The sequence below is a fragment of the Ailuropoda melanoleuca genome, chromosome 7, assembly GCF_002007445.2.
Source record: "Ailuropoda melanoleuca isolate Jingjing chromosome 7, ASM200744v2, whole genome shotgun sequence".
Taxonomy (NCBI): domain Eukaryota; kingdom Metazoa; phylum Chordata; class Mammalia; order Carnivora; family Ursidae; genus Ailuropoda; species Ailuropoda melanoleuca.
In genome coordinates, this window is record NC_048224.1 from 38,556,757 (window position 1) to 38,580,316 (window position 23,560).

At 37.8% G+C, this 23,560-nt stretch overlaps 1 protein-coding gene across 4 annotated transcripts in view; it reads left to right on the forward strand.

Annotated features, from left to right (window-relative positions):
- MUSK (muscle associated receptor tyrosine kinase) overlaps window positions 1-23,560 on the forward strand; it is an 88,627-nt gene that overhangs the window by 13,620 nt on the left and 51,447 nt on the right. For 2 of the 4 annotated variants that reach the window (XM_019796724.2, XM_034664248.1), the window contains exons 3-6: window positions 379-530; window positions 5,409-5,536; window positions 6,767-6,908; window positions 15,874-15,903. In XM_019796724.2, the coding sequence (XP_019652283.1) occupies window positions 379-530; window positions 5,409-5,536; window positions 6,767-6,908; window positions 15,874-15,903 (452 nt within the window). The remainder of the gene's footprint in view (window positions 1-378; window positions 531-5,408; window positions 5,537-6,766; window positions 6,909-15,873; window positions 15,904-23,560) is intronic. The other 2 variants (XM_034664249.1, XM_034664250.1) reach the window with 1 other exon arrangement.

The window sequence follows — 23,560 nt, forward strand, 5'->3', positions numbered from 1 at the left end:
CACATTTACATGGTGTGTTCATTCCCTGGCCGCAACTTTCCAGTAACTATGGGGAGAAAACTCATGTATCTTGGTAATTAAATACTTTGCTGAATAAAGTAAACTTTATGTTTGTTCTTATCAACAGATACCACCTTCTGAAAGCATGTTGGAGGGACTCAGTGGTGCTTTGATTACTGGAGCATAGGGAAGATTAGGATGCATTGTTAGCTTTCTATTACCAACTAAGGTTATTCTATTATTCAGAACGCATTCGACTTTCCTTTTGCTTTTAATCTGCTTCCTCCATTGACAAGTCATCTGTTTTGATCAGTTAGTCATAGCCGAAAAACATCACAGAGGAGGTCCTAACCTGCCACTGCTGTCTGTGACCTGCAGGCTCTTTGACACCCGGTACAGCATTCGCGAGAACGGGCAGCTCCTCACCATCCTGAGCGTGGAAGACAGTGACGATGGCATCTACTGTTGCACAGCCAACAACGGCGTGGGGGGCGCCGTGGAGAGCTGCGGGGCTCTTCAAGTGAAGATGAGTGAGTGGGAGAGAGCCTCTGCTCATGATGTTAAAGCTGACTTGGTCCACCCCAAAGCAGGCAGTAAAAAGAGCCTCCCGCACACCTGCAGGCTCAGCAGCCAGCTAAGTTCAAGTTTAAAACATAACCTTGAGGCAGTGAATGCTACACCTTGTATTCCTGTCCTCCACTACAGGCAAGCCCCTTAGTTCTCTAGCCTCTCCTGTTTTCTTGCCTGTCCATAGCACCTTGTCCACTCCATCTTGCCTTCCACCACCAGGCAACTTCCCTCTAAAATCTTCTCCGTGCACCTTTAAAACAGTTCCAACCAGATGCGCTTTTTATCTCTAATCTCTTTGCAGACACTTCTACCCTTTTGACTTATTTCAAACTTGATTTTCTTGGATGACTTTTCAAACTTGAGTGGCTTTTCTGTTTCACTGGAGGCTGTTTATTTTTCCCACTTTTCTTGTCTACAGGGCTAGCAAGGACTCCTAGGCCCCTTTCAAGCCATTACTGCTGTGCAAAATCCTTCCTCTCATAAGGGCGTGTGCCATTCTAGCCATTCTATCCTGTACATGTATTCAAGTCACCTACTCACTTCTAGGCACTCCCCTGCACCGGCCCCCCAACATCTACCAAAGACTTTGACTCCAGACTCATTATCTTTCTATCCATCCCTACTCCTGCTATCATCTTAAGGGATTTGAACAACTGTAAAACAGCCTCTAGCCATTTCATCCCTACAACTCCTGACCTCCACAAGTCCAATGACACTTGTCTTAACCTTTTATCAGTCAACCCCATCAATGACCTTGTCACCCCCAGGAAATGATCTGTATTTAAAATCGCAAGCTACAGTATGTCATACTCTGAACATGGATGCTTCTATTTCTAGCCCTGTCCCATGAAGAAAACACTTTCCCACCCTCATGATGTGCCTCCAGAGAGAAGGCACAAACTCCATCGTCTCTTTCTCAGCTAAGAACAGAGTCCAGCTCTCGCTTCTTTACTCCTACTATGCAGCCATCACCAGCGTGCTCACGTTCTCCTGCCCTTGACTCCTCCGTTCTCCCTTCCACTGACCCCCAATTGGGACCTCCCTCAGTTCTCTCTCCACTTGGCTTTCTCTCCTACGTGGTGTTCTATCATCCAGCACTCTTATCAGCACCGTCAAATCTCATGACCTCCAGTGCTGGGAGCCCTAGCTGCTTGCAGACTGCCCACCTTGTCATAATGTAACCTTTACTTCCTTCCTCCTCTCTGACACCACACTGCTGATGGCAAAGATCACATCAACATGCTGTTGGGTGCCATACAAATCAGCGGGTCGGTTCCACCCAGGAACTTTATCACAAGTTTTGTTGTTATCTCTGATTGTCATCACTATTTCTTTTATCCTTCATCTTTCTACTTCGTGGTCCTTGTTTTGCTGAAGGAAGTCAGTCGTTGCTTCTTTTCAAAGTGTGAGCATGTGATCGTATAAAATCTGAGGATGTATTTTCTTTTTTTTTTTTTTTAAAGAATTTCTTTCTTTTTTTCTTTTTTTCTTTTTTTTTTTTTTTAAAGATTTTATTTATTTATTTGACAGAGATAGAGACAGCCAGCAAGAGGGAACACAAGCAGGGGGAGTGGGAGAGGAAGAAGCAGGCTCATAGCAGAGGAGCCTGATGTGGGGCTCGATCCCATAACGCCGGGATCACGCCCTGAGCCGAAGGCAGACACTTAACCGCTGTGCCACCCAGGAGCCCCTGAGGATGTATTTCTGAATCTTTGCATCGCTGGAAGTCTTTACTTCGCCTTTACTCCTGGATAAATAATTTGTCTCGGTACAGATGAGAGTTTAAAAAGGCTCTTCCCTTAGCTTTTATTAAATAATTATTAACTTGCATATGCTGCAGCTGAGAAATCTTTTTCTTATCCCTGTAGGTAACTCTAGTGTTTATCTTTCTTAAAAATTTTAGTATTTTCTCTCTTCATTTCTAGAATTCATAAATTTCTCAAATTCACAAGAATGTTAGGTGTGTTTTATTATTCCTACTTAATTTTAGGTGGGCCTTTTGAATCTAAAACCAAAGGGTTTTTTTTTTCCAAAATGAAATATACTTTTTTCTATTTTTCTTCTTCATTTTATCTCATTCTTAAACATTTAATTAACAAATATTAGATCTCTTTTTCCATTTTTCATTACCCCAATATTTTCTCCTCATATTTATTCTATCTTCTTGGAGATTTATTTAACTTTTCCTTCCATATCGTGAACTCAAGTCTTCAATATGACCATTCTACTGTTCTGCCCTTATACTGAGTACTTTGATCTTAAAAAACCATATTTTTAATTTCTAGGAATTACTTCTCTGCTCCTTCTTTTTCAGAGCAAACTCTCTGTGTTATATGATGCAATATTTGCTCAAGTCTCTGTAAGGATATCACTAATGCATTTTTATTATTTTATTATTTTATTTTTTAAAAGTTTTTATTTTATTTTTAACTTGAGAGAGAGAGTATGCGCAGAGGGGAGGGACAGAGAGAGAGGGAGAGGGAGAAGCAGACTCCCTGATGAATGGGGAGCCCGACGTGGGGCTCAATCCCAGGACCCTGAGATTATGACCTGAGCCCAAGGCAGATGCTTAACTGACTAAGCCACTCAGGTGCCCCAACTAGTGCATTTTTTTAAAAAAAATATTCTTCCTTTCCTTGCTTTATTTCTGTTTTCTTCATGATAAGTTTTGATTTTGTGGTTCTTTTTTTTCCATGTTTATGTTTTTTTCTTGAACATCTATTAATCTTTTATGTTTGATCATACCTATAAATGAAGTCCTCGAGTCATTAGAATAGGAATGTAGAGGGGCTAGTGGGACATTGTGGAGAAGCTGGTCTAAGGGTTCTGTAAGTGGGTGGGATGTACCCACAAGAAAACTTTCTTCCAGCATGTGGGGCAGTGAGAAAATCAAGTAAGGAAACCGGGATGTTCTCTTTTGCTAAATAACAAAGGCTTGATTCTGAAGACAGAGCACATTTAAGTATTTCACTATTTTGTGGTGCTACCTTTCCTTCGAACATTTCTCATATTCTCTCTGGCACTAAATGTTCTTTATTTTGGATCCATCCTAAATCTTCTCTTCTTTTCTCCACCTTCTCCTTAGGAAAGCTCACCCAGTCATGTGGGTATACACAGGTTTGGCCATCCCAGTTGCTAACATTTTAGAATACTCCCACACCTCTTGGTAGAGAATTTCTTCCTGAGACCCCCAAGACCCTGGCCTCCATCACTACTCCAGCTATCCTAGGATCTCTCCCAGTAGTCCCCTCCCCCAAGTCCCTTACGGTCCATCAACTAAGGGTTCCATGCTGGCATAGCATGATGCTTCCAGCATCCCACTAACATCATGACCAGCTCAGATGAGCCAGTGCTCATGGCTCCACCCAAAGAGTGTCCCCTTACAGTGGGGAATCCATGACTCAACTCAATGCTTAACTCATTCCCAGTTCACTTTATCTTCAAGTTCCCACAAGAGTTCTCCTCACCTCTCACCCAAAAAGTGACCAAGACATCTATTTCACTGAGAAGATAGGAGTTATTTTCTTTAAACAAAGGTTATCTGAAGACATCTGGCACAGGGATCAGTTCAAGGAACCCAAGGGAAAGAATGGGTAACACTCTCTTGGACTAGGTCATAGGAATATCAGCTCTTAAGCTAAGCTTTTGCCAGCAGCCGTATGACAACCCAACTCACAACTGAGGTGCCTGGCCATCATCTAAATGTAGGTGTTCACTGTTGTTGCTGAGGAGAGTTGTGTGCTTTAGACAGCAGGCAAAGTGACAAAGTTGATACTTTCCTATAACACGTTTAAAGCCTGTCTTGTAATTTTGCCATAATCCAAGACCATACCAACTCTAAATGGCAATAAATGCCTAGATTAAACATCAACAGATCATGCCGTCTTCGCAAATATCACTTCCAACCACCACCAACCCCCACATGCACAATTAAAATAGGAGGAAAAAGTCCTTATTTCATGCTTTTCTCCCTCAAAGTAACACACTGATTTTAGCACATGATCTGAAAGAAATAAAATGTATCCATTTCTCAGTAGTCTCTCCTGCAAAGACAGACCTCTGTTTTGTATCTGTAATATGAAATTCCTAAGGAAATAAATGTAGTTTTCATTATTTATGAATGTTTCATGTAGTAAAATAACAGGCTTCCTAAACTTGTCAATTCTTCTATACATTAGATTTAATAAGTTCTTCCGAAAGCTTACTATCAGAGAATAAACAGTAGCTGGCATAAACTTTCTTCTGACAGAATTAACATAAAAGCATTTCACAGAATAGTAAATTACAAAAGTTTGCTTCACAGAGTACAATTACTCTAAATTCTATGACAGAATTTCTCCAATTACTGATATAATAACGTCTAGTTTACTTTCAGAGGATAAATGTATCTAATTCTTAATCACCAAATTTAAGAGTCAAAGTGAGACTAAAGGGAAAGGGAAAAAATAACTCAGAACCATATGAAAAATATATCAAAAATGTCTCTTAAAATGTTTTCGTGTCTGTTGGTATGAATTAAATAATGTTGAACTGTTATGGTGACAGTTTATTTTAATCCACTTTTCATTAACTATCTTTTAAAGTGAAGAATACTATGACTTCAAACTCCTAATATGTTTCATGAATTGTGCTTTTCAAATAAGATGTGAATAAAAGAGATAACCAAAACTTTGAAAAATGATTTCCATCTGATATCCACTCAAAACCTGTCTTAGCATTTGGTAAATCCTATAATGTAATAAATTATTCTTAAAGTAGATATTTAGACTTAAATAGAAAAGAGAAAGTTTAATGCAGCCATATTGCCTTTTTAATTTTGAATTTTTGTTTCCCTTTAGAGCCGAAAATAACTCGTCCTCCCATAAATGTAAAAATAATAGAAGGATTAAAGGCAGTTCTACCATGTACCACAATGGGCAATCCCAAACCATCAGTGTCATGGATTAAAGGGGACAGTGCTCTCAGGGTAAGTGATTATTATGAAAACATGTCTATACAACTTGTTTTCAAATACAACAAATCTTTGCAAAGTCAGTTACATGGTTACAAATTTCTAGTATAAAATTGTTCCCATATATAACATTTTAACCAAACTTAAATTTTCCTGTTCCCATACACACAAACTATAAGGCATTCCAGTTGGAGTTGGCTAGGGAAAAAAAGAGTTGGGGACCAGTAGTTCTTTACAGGGATGAAAAAGGAAGCAAAGCAAAGCAAAGCTAGAGTGTTTTTTTGTTGATTGGTCAGTTAGTTGAATCATTTTATTTTTTGACATTGAATCTTTGGGACAGAGGAGATAAAAAACATGAAACTAAAATCCAGGTCTTAGACCCGACAAACAGTTTCTGGGAGGTAAGTGAGAAAGGAGGTTTGGAAGGAAAGGAGTGAGAACCTCGAGTGAAGTTAGAGCATGGACATCAAGACTGGCTAACAAACTCCCTGGCAAATACCTCAGGCACAGAGCAGTCAAATTAAAAATCTATTATGTATATGCTTATTTTGTATTGCTTTTGTACCTCATACCTACACTTACTGGTAAATGATTACACTGCATCGTCGTTGTCACCTACTAACTATGAACTCAGTGAGGTTTTTCATCTTACTATGCTCAGAATGTTTCACAGAGAATACGTAGGTGTTGATATATGTCAATTAATTGAAATGAAGTATAATGGTAAATTGTTTATGATAATCTATAGAATTTCTGACTTTCCTTTTGTTACAAATATTGGTGGATTTCCTACAATAAAAACATAGGAATTTTTGTATGATACTGAGTTTAGAGTCCCCAAAGGGAAGATAACTTTGATGTTTTAACTTCTAAGGCGAATTTTTATATTATTTGTAGAATTTTCCAATTTTTCAAATTGGATATTCCTCTAAGGATACCATACAGAGTGTTTTGAATCAAACAGACTTGGGTGTGACTTTTAGGAAATCAAATAAGCCTTTGGTGTCCCCATGTGATGAAAGAAAATGAAAATAAACTATATCTTACAGAATCATTGTTAAAATTAATTTAGGTAATTTTATATTGTCCCATTTAATATTGTATGTTATACAAAATAAATGCCAAATAAATGTTCAAGTGATATTTTTGATGATAGCAGCGATGATGATGACCTGAGGAAGTAAGGCAAATGATCTCTTAATAAAGCCATGGAAGTTTTAAAATTCATGTCCCTATCCCTGGCAGGAAAATTCCCGCATTGCAGTTCTTGAATCTGGGAGTTTAAGGATTCATAATGTGCAAAAGGAAGATGCAGGACATTATCGATGTGTGGCAAAAAACAGCCTCGGGACGGCATATTCCAAATTGGTGAAGCTGGAAGTTGAGGGTAAGGAGTTGCATTCCTTCCCATTATGGTGCTTTTAGAAGGGCCTCACGTTCCACTGTGAAGGCTGGACATTAGCTTGCAAAGGTAGAGATGTAGGTAGACCAGTTCCCTCAAGTATTCCAGATACTAAAGCATAAGGTCAAAACTCTGAAAAGAAAAAGTGAAAAGAGAAAGAAGTGTTTGCTAGTATAACAGGTCATATTCCATCTATTGCCCACAATCACTGATAATTCACTAAAATACTAAAACAGTAGGACGCCAGCTCAGAACTTCTGTTTGGCTTAGGCAATTCTCCCTTGTTATATATTTGAAAACTCCTATTTTATCTTTTTCAGAATATAGACATGACTTTTAAAAAGATCAAAAGAAAAAAAGTAACTTTTTTCAGATTGTATTCTGTCACAAAGGGTTGAGAAAAATAAAATATTGACTCAAAATGTATACCTAAAAATATTCTTAGTTCTGTGAGTATTTTTCATTTTTAAAAATCTCTTTTTAAAGCCAACCAATTCAATTACAACTAGTTGTAAAGGTCTTCACTGAGAAATCAGAATCCAGATAGGGCTAGGTATTCTACCCACCTGATTGTTAGATCCTTCTTGACCTAAAATTCCATCACATTTTGCTTAAAAATAGAAACTACCAGCATGCCTGTGCTCAGTGAGAAAGCTAAGCACAAAACTCTTTCCAGCTCTTCCTGTTGGGTGCTGTAGAATTAATCTCTCTGGCTCCCAGTTTTCTCCTCTGAAATGTGGGATTTGTTATGGGTGTTCAGTGAGGTAAGGTGTTGATAGTAGCTAGCAGAGTGCCTGGCCCTTTGTAAACACTCAATAAATGCTGATTATAAGAATCATCACCTATTTTTCTGCTTTCTCTTATCTGATTGATAAAGTATTTGGACTTTCTCACACTGGCCCATATTACAGTTCAATTGGGAGAGACTTCAGGAGTTCCCCAAGGCATACTTTGATTCCATCCTACTCCCTTAAGCCCACATCTCTTCCTTCTCAATCATACCATTTTCTATTAGCTCCCTATAGATTATCTTTATTTCCTAGGCAGGTCTTCCTCTCACAGTATTAATAATCTCATTTCCCACATTTGCTTCTAATTGAGGTAACATCTTTATTACATCTTTATTATCATTGCATCAATTGCTCATAGAATCTCTATTAACTCCTCATAGAAAAGAATGAAGTTGATGGGAATAATGGCTGTCAGATGTAAATATATATATATTTTTTTCAGCATAATTGCTATAATTTAGTATCTTCTGCATTAGCAATGGTATTTAAAGCTCAGTATGCAATAACCAGTTGATGTGACTTATTCAGTGAAAAGAAACCACACAAATGCAATCACACATTTGGACACTATCTGCCTGGATTCAGTGTTTCCTTGAACTGAACGTGGAATAATACAGAATGAATGTTATCCATTTGTACATAATATAAAGACTTTCCTCTTCAAGATATTAAATATAAGCCCTCTGTATTATAATATAGGTCACTGTCTTCATAGATACTGAAAATATTTGCTTTAACACTGACCTAGAGAAAATGAACACAAATCACAATTAGCTGGAGTCCAATTACACAGTTTGGTCTTGCTTTGCCATTTAATTTTGCATTGTACCTATCAGTAAAACTGAATACGGTCTTCTTTCTTCTTAACACTTAAATGGTCATGCTCATTGCCTTAACAGTTAATATATAGAGAGGTCTTATTAAACTTGCTAGTATTGAGAGTTCATAATATCATCTAAAGTTACCCTAACAGTAGGTAAGATGAACCTTTTAGCACACATCTATTTCTACTCCATTTTAGTCCCTATTAAAGCAGCCAATATATGTGAAAATTTGTGACATGCTTAGCAGAGTTGCCGGTACATAATAAACATTTAATAAATGGCATCAATTATAATCATTACTATTAGAGCATTAAAATTGTAGCAAATCTGTGTAGCTTCTCTTGAAGTTCTGAAAGGTTGGCTTCCACTTAAAGAAACAATTAAGGCATTTCCACAAGCTATAAGGCAGACATGATCTATTTAAAGGAAGGCCCAATTTAACCAACAATTCAGAACAGGTGAAAAACGAACTGAAAAGAAGCTGGCACAACCCCGAATGTGTCTGTAAAGACCTATTACCTGGGCAATAATGAGGGCGAAGATGGGCAGGGCTGTCAGGGAGGCAGATGAGCATTTGTTATGCATTGTGTCAGTAACTCTGAAAACTCGTTTGAGCAAATTAGAATGAGAACTCCATAATGTCATTCAATGCCGGGCTGCACATACTGCACATGGTCATGCCCTGGAAAAGTTTGTCGTTGCTGGCTTCTAACCGGGAGAAGCGTACCAAGTGTGGATTTGGTAGAGTGTTTTCACCAAATCTTAGCTGCTGTAATGAACATGAAACAGCCTTCAACACGACAGTTAAGCTCCCTTTCTAGATCGCCATCCTCAGGCTGCTGGAACTCTGGAATGGCAACATAAAGATATTCTACGTTTCTGTCTTACCTTAAAAAGTTCAAACAGTGACATATAAAATTACTAATGAAACCATCTAATTCAAGGGTAGCCAAACATGGATGTCTTTCCAAAAGGATGAGCAACGGGATGGCTAACATTTTAAAACACTAAATGCTTACATGGGTTATTCTACTGAATCCTCACTAACAGTAAGAAAGTCCTATCATTGTGCCATTTTAAGAAACTAAGAACAGAGAGGACAACTAACTCACAGAGGGGTCTAAGAGACTGAGTGATGCTAAATTCTGTGTGTTCTATTAAGGAACAGATAATCATGTGTGACATTGCCAAGAGTAGTGTCAGAATAGGGGTGAGAGAAAAAGCCACGATTCTATAAATGATGGAGAATAGGAGCTGAAAAAAAGAGACAGTGGGTATCAACAAATTTTTCAATGAATTTGGTAAAGAAGAGGGAAAAGTCAAAAAAGTGAGCAGTAGCTAGAGGTATACATGGTACATAGGTAATGTTGCTTTGCAAGATTTCTCTTTTAAAAAGATTAAAATGTTTTAAAAAATACTGAAAACGTTAAAATGTGAATGAGAAGGGGCTCAGAGAAAAGGACATTTAAATATAAAGGAGAGAGGTAGAATATTCAAGGGAATGTGGTGCTTGAGAAGGCAAAAACAGTGTATTGAGGGGAGAAGTAAAGTGATAAACCCTATACAGAGGGTGACCACTTGTCCTAGTTTGCCCAGGACAGTTCTGGTTTACACCTGTTGTCCTGGAATAATTATTAATAGAGTCCTCCTTGTACCTTCAAAAGTATCCAGGCTTCAAATTATATGATCACTGTACTTAGGAAGAAGGAACTTCCTTCCTTGTAATAGGAAGGAGAAAGGAGGTATGTTCCAGTATACACGAGTTAATGAGTTCGGTAGATGGAATTTGAGAAAGCTCTGTTGGTTTCTATTTCCTTTAGGAAGTAGAAAGTAAGTTTATCTTCTGAAAATACTTCTGTAAAGGAAGGTGGAGGGCTGAGAAGAGTGGAAAGGTTTTAAAATAGCTGTTGAGAATGGGAGAGATGATTCACAAGGGGAACTAAGAGTCCTAGGTAACATTAAAGTTTTAGTAGAGAATGGGACATGAATATGGAGTGACATCAATGTCGCTCATTGCAGAAAATGCAGAATGTCAGAAAAAGTAGAATGCCAAATCCAAAGGCAAGATACAGGCATTGGAGTTTGCCAGGAAGGAAAACAGGACAAAGGATTTGAGAATTATTACAAGAGAATGGTTGAAGCAATTAATCATGGCATCTTTTCATATCAAATATATGAATGTAGGATTAAACACTTATAGCACCAGCAATATGACAGAGAAGATAACATGAGTATCTTCCTACTACAAACACCCAGAATTGCTGGATTAATCATACAACCCACAGAATAAAATTATATCTCCAGAGGCCAGGAACGAATAGGAATTGAAAAAACAGCAGTAAGCTCATGAGCTGGTTCTGCACTGTCCTGGAGCCAATGGCACAGGTGTCCATCTTTATAACCTAGAATATTTGTTTTAAGACTCTTAATGGGATGAAGGTTAGCACTGAGAACCTTGTAGAAAGCTTAGAATCACAGAAGTGAAAAAGATGGACCAGAAAAATTCCATCCGATGGTACAGAAAGACAATACAGAGGCTTGGTTGTCTACCTGAATTCTAGGTATGAGAAAGAAAAAAACAAGTTTTCTTATGAATGAATCTGTATTCAATGCTCAGAACTATAAAGCCAGCACCATCTGGTGTTCGCAAGCTAGAGAAATTAACATAAAAACTGGTCCTGGGCCAAAAATTTAACAACAAAAAAGCTTTAAAGAATACCTTACCCAGATTATATAGGATTTTCATAATAAAGCCACACTGAGGATGAGCTCACAATGCAAAATTATAGCATCCACAGGAAACAAGCTGCCTTAAGCAAGAGTTAGCCTTAGCCGACACAATATGCAAAGGGACTGAAACCCCAGGAAATTCAGCTAACACAATATAATAGAGAATTGGAAACAAATATGTTTAAATTAATTAAAGACACAAAGGGAGAAAAAAAAACAAAGAAAAATACACAAGAAGAAAGGCAGTTCTGATAAGGAATTAAATAATTTTAACAAATGAAAAACATGATTACAATTAAAATTCAACGGATAAATACTGGTATGTTAGACATAGAGAGTTAATGCATGCATTAGAAGTCACCTCTTCAGAATTTAGAATTCAGTGCAGAGAGACGGGAAAGATAAAACTGAATTAAAGAAATAATTAAGGATATGCATTACAGAAAGAGAGAATAGAGAAAATATGAGCAGAAACATAATGACTGAGAACTTGCCAAAATTAATGAAAGATTTAAATCTTCCAGTACGAGAAGCACAATGAGTCCCAATCGGTAAAAACAAAGAGCAGGTACATTAATAGTTTCAGACCCAGAATCATCATAATAAACACCAAAGACAAAGAGGTGATCTTAAACTATCAAAGAAAAAACATTACTTATAAAGGACAACAATTAGGATGACATCAGTAAAGAAACCAACACTTTCAACTATTCCTATTTTTTGGTAAAGTCTAGTGGAGGTGTTCTTCTTTGTTCTTAATAAAAATCAAACTTTAAAATGTGTATACATTTGTCTCAATAATTTAATTCTGATCATTTATCTAGAGGAATTATATACATAAGTGTATGTTCAAGATTATCACAAAGTTATTTATAATAGTAAAAACTTTTAAAGAATTTAAATTTGCAAAAAATAAAATAAATTTGCATCACTAGGAGACTGATAAAAGTACGTGAAAAAAATCTCATGCGGCTATTAAGAATGAGATCAATCTACATGCTTCAACTTCTACAATTACCCACCAGATATGTGATTTGGTCTGTTTTCCATCAATGAGCCTCAGTTTTCTCATCTCTAAGATAGGGTTAAAAAAAGTAGCACTAACCTCTTTGGTTGTTGCAATGATTACATGAATTAATATAGGCACACAGCAAACAGTATATAATTATTTGCTGTATTTATTATTACTTATTTAATAAGTACGTATATAGTGCTCTCTATGTGCAAGGTCCTGTTCTATCTCGTTAGAAATATTGACTCACTAGGAATATTAACGTGATCATAAGTGGAAACGCTGAACAGTATGTTTTATATATTCTATATCAGAATGTATAAACTATGCTATTAATAGTCATCATCTCTGCATAACGAATTACATAGGAGGTTAATGTCTATCATACGCTTTACATAGGTCTCTATACTTTTTGGATTTTTATAAAGAGGAAGAATTAATACATGTATTTATGTTTTGGAAAAAATTATTTCTTCCAAACATTATACTATTTTGATAAAGTGACATCAATCTTTCTGTTCATTGGTTTGATATATTATTTTTGCAGTTCTGTCCCATTCTGCTCTAGAACAAACTCAGGGATGGGAAAAGTTTTGTCAAAGGCAATTGGTTCCTATGTTGATTAGATATACACAACACTTGGCCATTGGCTGAAGAACTGGGGTTGAGGGTGAGGTCCTGATGAACAGAACATGAAACATGCCATTTCCTTAGGGAAGGAATCAATCCATAGAGAGAGTAAGGTTGAGGCCTGCAAGAGGAAGGGAGCCACCTGGATGCAGTGGGAAGTGAAGGAGCTCAGAGGGCAGCACCTGCTAGTGGATTCTGCCTCCACTTGACTCCTCTCTTACTTTATGGGCAGACCTGGAATCTATGATTCCATAGTGGCTTGGAGGGTCCAACACTAAAATTCGGTTTGGGTTCTGATTTCTCAATGAGCATTTCTGTGGTTGGGTGTTATAGGCTCAAAGTAAACAAAGGTAAGTTCCCAAGGAAAAGAGAAGCACTACTGCTAGGTGAGAAGAACTATACAGGTATAATGATTTACCACTGCTGGAGAAGTATCTATCATCACCCAAATTCCATAGTCACTTGAAATGCAGAAAAGAGTTGTCCATCTCATAATGGTGGAGGCTCTTCCTTTGGAAAATTTAACCCCTGTCTCATGTACCTCTGTGACAATAGCCTTTAGGATAGGTTTCATGGCAGGATGTGATGAGGGCAAGAGAAATCTCCATACCATATTCCACAGATTCTAAGATGTTCATTTTTAAATATTTTACCATAGCTGGGGTGAATCTCGGAGACATTAGTTTCTTACACTCACCACTGGCTTATATTTGTTTTCTTTGTTGTACATTTTAATATCTCTGAAATTGACATTTATCTTACTGGTCTTAAAGATGATCACACTTGGTTTGTGGTTTCTGCCCTCAAGCTGAGATCACTCTCCAAATTTGAGAATGAATATTTAATGATAAAACAAAAATAAATCAATCATATTGACTCATACAGATTTCCTTATATTTAACTAGAAATACTCCTTCCTCTTGAGATAATTTCTTTCAATCAGTTCCCCACAGAGATGAAAGCATCATTTTCAGTGGCAGGGTTCTATGTAGTCCCCTCCCCCCCTGCCACCACCAATTATATTTGCTCCATATTAGTTTTGTTAGGTTGAAAACAGAGACAAAGAGACTTTTTAGTGCCCCAAAGAAGGAATTCTAAATCAAGAGACAGTCTTATCTGTTTTCCAATCTGCCTCCTGTTCTACTTTAGGTATGGTGTGCATCCAAAGAATGATCCACACTGTCTCTCTTATGGATCTTTACTGAATCGGTCTTCTCCAAGTACTCTAAAGGCCAGGAAGACACACACTCAGTGGCACAGGGATGTGGCAATGGAATGGGATGATTTGGATGGCAGAGCTGGAGATTTTTAAGGAGAGGTTGCATCATGGAGGCTTTAGATGACCTCTGAAATGCAAGTTTTTACTTTCCTAGTTTTTTTTTTTTTTTTTTATTCTACAGAGATAGAGACAGCGTGAGAGAGGGAACACAAGCAGGGGGAGTGGGAGAGGAAGAAGCAGGCTCATAGCAGAAGAGCCTGATGTGGGGCTCGATCCCATAACGCCNTCGATCCCATTACGCCAGGATCACGCCCTGAGCCGAAGGCAGACGCCCAACCACTGTGCCACCCAGGCACCCCTTACTTTCCTAGTTTTGACCAGAGGGATATTCTCCCTTTAAAAAATCATGTTTAGGGGCACCTGGGTGGCGCAGTCGTTAAGCGTCTGCCTTCGGCTCAGGGCGTGATCCCAGCGTTCTGGGATCGAGCCCACATCAGGCTCCTCCGCTATGAGCCTGCTTCTTCCTCTCCCACTCCCCTGCTTGTGTTCCCTCTCTCACTGGCTGTCTCTGTCTCTGTCAAATAAATAAATAAAATCTTTAAAAAAAATCATGTTTAACACACACTACACCACAGAAATTAAACACTTTGAATATGATAATTTTTTTTAGCTGGAGTGGAGAAGTCATTGTTGAGTTTTTTAACCACTGGAAAAGATCCACTTAAAAATTTACAAATATCTAATTTTCTTATATTTCCCTATATCCTTACATGTTTCCTTTATATTCTTTGACTTAACTATTATGAAATGATTTATTTGGAGCTGAGTGTCAATTTTACTACAGTCTGTGAATTTCACATTCAGACAAATCCTGCTTTGTGTATAGAAACTGGCTGAGTGTAGAATACTTGAGACTCCATTTAAAATAGATGTAGGTTGAATGTACTGGACAACCTGTCAATTGCATTTTCTATTATTATTATTTCTTGTTTACCCTTGGAGATTTAAGCCACAAAGGAAAAAATTGGGCAGAAGAGGAGCCGGAACCAAGGGAGGGTTCTCTGTCAGCAATCACCAGTGGGGAGAGGTGGCTGAGCCCCAGTACAAATGTAGATGAGACCCCTTGAAGCAGACCAGGACCAAGAACTGAGGCAGAGGGTCACTGTAGGCTTCCCAAATGTTTAAACAATACCTCATTGGCAGGAGGCCTCAAAAAGCAGAACTCTGTCTCAACACTTCAGAGAGGCGTTTTGGGGAGTGAGGAGGGAAGGTGAGCCTCAGTGCACGAGCTTCCAGCACTTGTCAAGGCCCTTGAGTGTTCTCAGTCTGTTTCTCTGCAGTCTGTATCCTTAGGGCTGACTTGGTCTATCAAAGACTTTTTTGGGAAGATTTTTTGCAGACATATGCAGTATATCAGACAACAACAGAATCCCAGAAGATAAAAACAAATTATACATTTACATTATACATACAGATATACATATCTGTATATATGCATATACATACATAAACATATATACATTCATACATATAAACACACACACACACACACACACACACAATGTCCAGAGGCAAATGTCAACAGATCTAACTACAAGAGATTGGCACTGTCTTTAAATATGTTAGACTTCTGGCTGCCTTCTTTCCTAGAGATCAGATTTCCTTATTGCATCGAGAAGAGTGGAAGTGATCAAGTAATGTGGACACAACATTTGATTTGCTTTTTCCTTTGTTTATGCTGCAGCTCTTAATATGACAAATGCCACAGAGAGAGGTATTTAAACCCCAACGTGTGCTGTGCTCTCAGTGATTTGCAGTTTTAATAAAATTTGCGGTGGTCCTGTTCCCGGCATCAATTCTACTTGCTTGATGCCACTAACAGGTTTGATTTGCTGTCATGAATACCTTGTGTATCTAAAAACCAAACCAAAGAAAAAGGCATAAGTCTTTGATACCCCTGGGGTTATCATGGGGGAGATTAAATCTGCATGATTAATAAGGTGCATGCTCTAAAAAAAGAGTTCTATCCACTGATTTCCACTTTAGGGGCTATCATGTTGCATTCCCATCTAAAAAGTCCCATAGCGCTTTCGAGAAACAATGCTACAGCGGTCCTTTAGTTGAACAGCTGTCACTAAAGTTCTCTAAGGAAAGAAAAACTTATATAATGATTAGAGCACTGAACAGATACGAAATCAAGTGAAAAAAAAACAGGTAGGCCCTCTTTAATTGCAGGTATGAAAAAAAAATGTGCCTCAAAGATTTGTCTTAAATTGTTTAATATAGCGGGGACATTATATTATTTGAAATGAGAAGTTACTGTGACCTGAAATATGCATACTCTAATCAGAGTAAGCTTTGATTTTCATTTTTTAGGCATCAAAATGAGATGCACAAGTTCAAGCATACATACACAAAAAAGGAAACATTCTTTCTCTTTAATGCATTGATTAATGCAACAGAGACTCATCTCACACTGTACAAGATAGAGAAGGCCATACCTCCACTGGCCTTAATTTCAAAATGTAACAACTTTGAATCATGAAAAGATATAATAGAAAGCTATTAGAACTCGAGGGCAATACGGAATTCAAATACTATCACTTAAGTTATTTCCTTCAGGAATCAAACATATGACTTTCAAATTGTAATTAGTATATTCATTCCCATGGCTCTCAAGGTATGGTCAAGGCATGATTTTTAGAGGGAACTTAACATACTGGCTAATAACATGGGCTCCAGAATCTAGAGGAAACTCTTGAGTTCAGATCCTGGCTCCACCGCTTGTGGAATACCAGGTAGTTTCCTTCGTCTCTTTGTGCCTCAGTTTCCCCACTTGTACAAGGAGGTTAATAATACTTTGTACCTCATATGTTGTAAAAAAGATAAACTAGGATAACATATTTAAAGCTCTTATAAGACTGTACAGAGCAGCCACTCAGATAATAGTTATCAATGTTAGTTCTCAGACTAATATAACTTCTGTGTGACAGAAGCAATGATTTAAAAACACTTGTGGAGATAATCACACTCTTTATTCCACATGCCATCTTTATCTTTGAGGTAGAAGCAATCAAGTTCAACGGAAAAAAAAAACACTACATTTTTCTTTAAAAGAGAGTTGATTTTTATTAACTTTGGTTCCATCAGAAGAGTAATCATAGGTTTTCAGTCTGAAGCTGTAATTGTGCCCCTCATTCCACAGATAGGAAACTCGATACTAGAAAAATCAGTACTTTGTCCAAGTTAGCAAGGAGCTCGGATGCCTTGGTTCCCAGGCCAAGACATCTTCCATTGCCTCATTCTTGAGTTTTCTCTCTCTCTGTGTTGTTTCGCAGACCAGCACACTGGAGTGCTCACGTGCTTTAGCATCAGATAGATCTGGCTGCTAATCCTGCCTTGGCCACTTGCTAGTTATGTGAGGTCGGATGATTTACTCAACCTTTGCAAGTCTATTTCCTCATTTGGGAAATGGGGGCGATATTACCTAGAGCGTAGAGTTCTTAAAATGGACTAAGATAGCATATATGCCGCGTCTACATGGGGACTCCATGATAAATACGGGCTGTTGGTGGTCTTGTTGCCTGTTGTTTACATTGTTTACATTCTACCCAGAGAATATTGCTGCTTAGGCCTCTCAGATTTCATAAATAGCATGTCAACATTACCAACCGCTCCTCCTGTTTCCAAAGAACATAAATCTATCCTCAATCAGCAATGTTTTATACCTGCATGCTTGGTACTTGGTAGAGATTGTAACTTTGGTTTGGCCCCACTGGGACAAGTAGTAAGAGAAAGCTTATCTAAGAAGCTATAGGAAGATGTGCCTTTACCAGCAAATAGGAAAGGGGCTGTTTAGAGTCGATCTGTACAAAAAACATAGTATCCACAAAAGGAAAATCAAAGCAACCTTAATGCACATCCTGAGCTTACCACATACTTTACTTGCTATAGAAATAGTGGTTCGCCAAAAAATCTTGTCGAAAATACCGATCATTCCATCATTCACTGCTTTAAGGTAGATCTTAAGTGAGAAATTGCTTTAAAAATTTAGTGCGGGTGGGAGAGGAATGGTCTCTCCTGAAATTGGCCTTTTGTTTCCCTCCTTGTAGTGAGAATGGTGTACTTTATTTTTATTTTGTTTTTTGCCCTACATGACATGTATCTCAGAATCCAAATCATAGTATCTGTTACATTAAACTGACTGGAAGTCTCCTTTGCCCGGATACTAATGTGTTATTTCATTTAATTTACTATCATATCATTAATTATATTCACTTTAAAACCTCTATGGAAAGAATTGGAAATACCAAAATTGATGGATTAATACAACTCTCCCTCCAAGGCAGTGGTTCTCAAACTTCAATGCACATCAAAAGCCTTGCAAATCTTATTAAAAGTTATAGCTCTAGGATGCATTCCCCAGAGATTCAGATCTAATAGGTCTGTGTTAAGGCCTGTTAACAATTTCCCAAGTGAACTTTACCTGAGTAGTCTATGAACCACACACTGAGAAAAACTGACTTGAGGATTTCTACTCGGAATGTCTTTATTCCAGACAAAGCTTAAAAATTAAAGGAAGAAATTAGCTTATCCATAACTCATAGGATAAAAGTTAGAATAAGTTTCAAATTTATTCATTTGTTGAGTGCCTAATAAACTTCATGGAATGAGATTATTCCTAAGGATACAGAGATACAGACATGGCTCATTTCTGGAAAAGTTTTCAAATTCAGCGAGGAAGATGAGCATGCGAGCAAGTAATTACAAACATTAAAGTTTAACTGTTTGCAATGACAGCAGTAAAAGACAGGGGAGATGGTGGAGATCAGGGAAAGCTTCAGAGAGGTGAGGTCCGTCAAGACTTTGATTGATGAACAGCAGCTCATGGTACACGGTGATATGATGGGGGTAGGGGAGAGGCAGATTTATCATGAGAGCACAGGCTGCTGCTGAGTCAGGGAGTAAAAGACAGACTATGGAGTATGAGACAGTATCTGCTGGGGTGCCTTAAAAACCAGAATGGGCTGCAATTTGATGCACAGACTAACACGGAGATTAGAACACATGGTATCCCTTCTTGACAGGGTTTTCAAATGTCATCTCTTTAGCATGGAGACCTACAGTTTGGAGGGCTGTGGTCCAACCTGGGCATCTGGAGCTCCATCTCAAAGACCACAGAAATGTTCCCAAGCCAAGCCACTTTAGAGAACCAGGACACCATGGTGCCACTTAAGCTTAAGGTTATAGCTCCTACTTCTTTTCCCAGTTACAATTTTTGGTGAGTTAAAAATAACAGTAATAGTAGTAATAATTTAAAAATTAAAAAATTCTTGTTCTTAATAAACTTTACTTTCTTTGATTGGTGTCAGAGCTCAAGTATCTTCCATTTCATGAGATTAGGTCCAAAATGTTATTTAAAAGTAAACTAAGATTTTGATAAATGTACCATGTTATATAAGATGTTAACATTAGAAGAAGTTGGGTGAAGCGTACCTGGAAACCCTCTACACTATCTTTGCAACTCTTCTGTAACTCTAAAAGTATCCTACAATTAAAACCTTAAAAAAGGGCAAACCAAGAAAGGCTTCTGTCCTGGCAATTAAGCAGCTTAGCATCTCCTCCCATGAAAACCAGAATGTATGCTTTTTTAAAGAATGAAAAACATGAATCACAACTGAAGTCCAACTTCTTCATTGGCTTACAGTTAAACTTCTAATGTATTTTCAGAACCATCTTAACCAAAATATTCTTAATAGTTGCTCCCTCTACATCTAGGGCGGAACTAAAAACAAGTTAACTTTGTGTGGCTCTTATCTGATTTACTTGATAAACACTTCATGCTCATGGTCATTATTCACCATCCATATTTACAAGCTAGGAAAATGTTATGATCTCGAAGGCCCCAGAAATGTGTGCAGCCCAAGCCACGTGAGAGAATCGTGATGTCACAGAGCCGGGCCAGCCTTACTTTGAAGATGCAGAGGAAGGCTGCTTGTGAGGGTGCTGTGCATCTTTTCCAAGGGAGCCTGCATTCTGGTTCCTCCAGAGACGGAGCCAGTGGATAAACCTCAGGCATTGCCCTGCTTCAAAGGAAACAGAAGCGTAAACAGTGGCAGCACACCAGGGTCGGGTTTCTTTGCTTTAGCTACCAAGAAGCGAGCAGAGAAAATCCAGGTATTTACTCAGGTTTATTATTATTATTATTGTCACATGTTCTTTTAATGATTGGAAAAGAAAAGCAAAATCTATCCAGAAACAGAGTACCACGAGTCTCCATAAGATTACTTTCCAACAATCCCCGGGGCCAGTTTCTTCAAGGAAAAAATAAAACAACTAAAATGACCTTTTTTGCTGCCTGTGGTGCTTGTCTTCCACGAGGCATCTCCAACGCAATAATTCTTAAAGTGCAATGCTAGATGAGACAAATGTAGCCTATTTAAGAATGGATTCAAATAATCTAGTATTGATTAGCACTCATGTTTTAATAATAAGGTCTCAACAATGGACTTCTCTTTCTACAGAATGATTCCTCTCTTTTCAGATAAGTGAGGAACGGATTTAAGTACATGCTTTTAACACCTACAAAAAGGGTCTTCAACACGATCAATATCTGGAATGTAGCTCCCTAAGGCAGACTGAAATTTAAAAATAAAACATACCTTCTTTCTTTGAAGGCAGATGGAGAAATAGCTTTCATCAGTCAGGAAGATACCATGAGCTAGAAATAGCTCTGGAAAAAAAAAAAAGAAAGAAAGAAAGAAAGAGCTAGAAGACCTGGCTTCAAAATCAGCCTCCAGTACTTTCCAGCTGTGTGCTATTATAATACATAAAATATATATAATACACATATATAATATTTATACATAATATATATTATAAAACTGTGCTTTATTAACTGCTTGGTGCAAATCATTTCATTGAAAGATGAAAAAGTCCTAGAATGGTATCTTTTTTTTTTTTTTTAAGATTTTATTTATTTATTTGACAGAGATAAAGACAGCCAGTGAGAGAGGGAACACAAGCAGGGGGAGTGGGAGAGGAAGAAGCAGGCTCATTGCGGAGAAGCCTGATGTAGGGCTCGATCCCGCAATGCCGGGATCACGCCCTGAGCCGAAGGCAGAGGTTCAACCGCTGTGCCACCCAGGCGCCCCTAGAATGGTATCCTGATAGTACCAGATGTTCAGAGATTTCTTTAAGGCTTTGCCTATGAAGAAAATTATAAACAATGCCATCCTACGAAGAGCAAGAATGTGCAATAGCAGCCTCCACTGAGACTTTGGCCTAGGTGGCCAGATTCCTGTTATCTTCTTGGCTCTCCTCACTCTTGCTGTCTGAAGAATGGGAGCCATCCCACAGTTCTGCCTGTTTCTTCTTCTAGTCTCTTTCTTCCTCTCCACAAGGTCTACATGATGTACGTGGATCTTACTGAATGTGTTCATTTCTGCCTGGGAATTGTGAGGGCTTTCCCTCCTTCCCTATAATAACACACTTCCCCTCTCCAAATTTCTTCTCCAATCAACTAATACAGTGAATTGAATAGGAAAAATTTAATTTATCTTTCTTAAAATCAAATCATATTCCCCCCCACACACACACTCACATTCAAAATTGAAGGGCAAGTATAAAAACAAGTGTTGGATATTATGATTTTCAATGGAATATGACCTAACCGTATTTTTATATAAATGCAAATAAAAATAGTATAGTCACAGAAGTAGAATATTAGAAAGAGTCTTACTATTCTTTGAATTCGTAAGACTCTCTATGTATATGTTAGTTTTAGTTCTGGGGGTAAATTAAGATAAGAAGGTGAGATAAGAAAGTCCAAAAGTTAGCAATCAGCATGGTGAACTGGAGCTAACAAGCTTGGAAAAACGAAAATATTTGATGGATTTTTTTTTTTTTGGTCCAGTGTATAGGAATAGACACTAAGTCTTGTGGGTGGTAATTACAAGGAGACTGATTTTGGTTTGATTTAGAATATATTCCTTTTTTTTAAAACATATTTTAAATGGGTTGCTATGATAGTGCTGAGTCCCCCATAAATCAAAGTATTCAAGAAAATAATGTATATACTATTTAACTCAGATGTTGATTATATCTTAAATTATTCCAATAAGAGAAGTCTCTGATTCTCTATTATAAATGTCTTATTGAACAATTCCAAGAAAGTAGAAAAGGAAAATGAATCAGTACCCACCTCCTCTTTTAAGTATTTTCTTTTTTCTATAAGAGACCATGCTAAACTTTAGAAGGAAAAGAAAACAACAAAAGTAAAGTATGCTATGCCATTCCCTGCCTCCGCCCTCCAACGGAGATTACACATCAGTTTGGAAGGCAAGACTGATGCATTACACATAAAGCAGTTAAAAGGGAATAAAGACCATGAAGTCAAATACTTAAAAATTGATAGGTGGTAAAACAGTAAGTTCAGAGGTCAAGAGGGATCATAGGCTAAGCAAGCAGGATACATGGAAAAACTAGGACTATAGTCTGACCTCGAAATGACCAACAATCTCATACGTTGAATGAGTGTACTCAAGCTTAAATGAGTTTTGCAGATTATTCTTGCATCATTTTTTTTCTAATTTAAAGTAATCTCAATTGTGCATGCATGCGTGTGAATGTGGTACATACTTATATAAAAATATAAGCATGTGTAAACACATATGTATAGAGCTGTATATCTGCACTTGTGCTTAGAAAGAAACTTCGAGAGTCTCTATATGAAAACATAAATTCAGGTAGAACTTATAGTCCTCCTCCTAGGAAAATGGCAGATCTTAGACAATCTTTCATCTCTTGACTTGGTTCTGTAGATCCACAGGGGAGGAAATAGGTGCATTCTTTCAAATTTCACACTGCTCCCAATTCCAAACAAATCAAGCAAAATGAACAGCAGTAACAACAAGAAGCACAAAGTGATAGCAGAGGGAAGTCAGCATGGTCTTCGTGGTATGCTCTCAAGTACAGCCCAGTAAAAGATCAAAGCAAACTAATAATTGCAAAATTGAGAGAAGACTAAGAATGAGCTGCACTTGCTCCAGAACCCAAAAAAGAGTAGTGTACGAGAAAAAAAAATGATTAGCAAATAAGATCCTCAAAATTTACTGAGGCTGGACAAAATTTTTGGAGATAATAACCGCCAGAATGAAGACACTTCATATTCCAAGAGTCCCATGCCCATGACCATCTCAGCTACTCATAGATAGTTACTTGGCTGGTGAAAAACAAAAATAGTAAGATTTGGAAAGAAGCACAATTTTGTTGAGGAACTAGGAAAACATGCCCAGCCCAAAGGCGTTCAAATGCAATTTTTCAGGGCTAATCTGGCCCAAGCAGCGACCTTCATTTATTTTTCCTGATTTATGTCTGTGTTAGAAACCAGGGATCTCTATAGTTTCAAGTGTCCACATGACCGGTTTTTA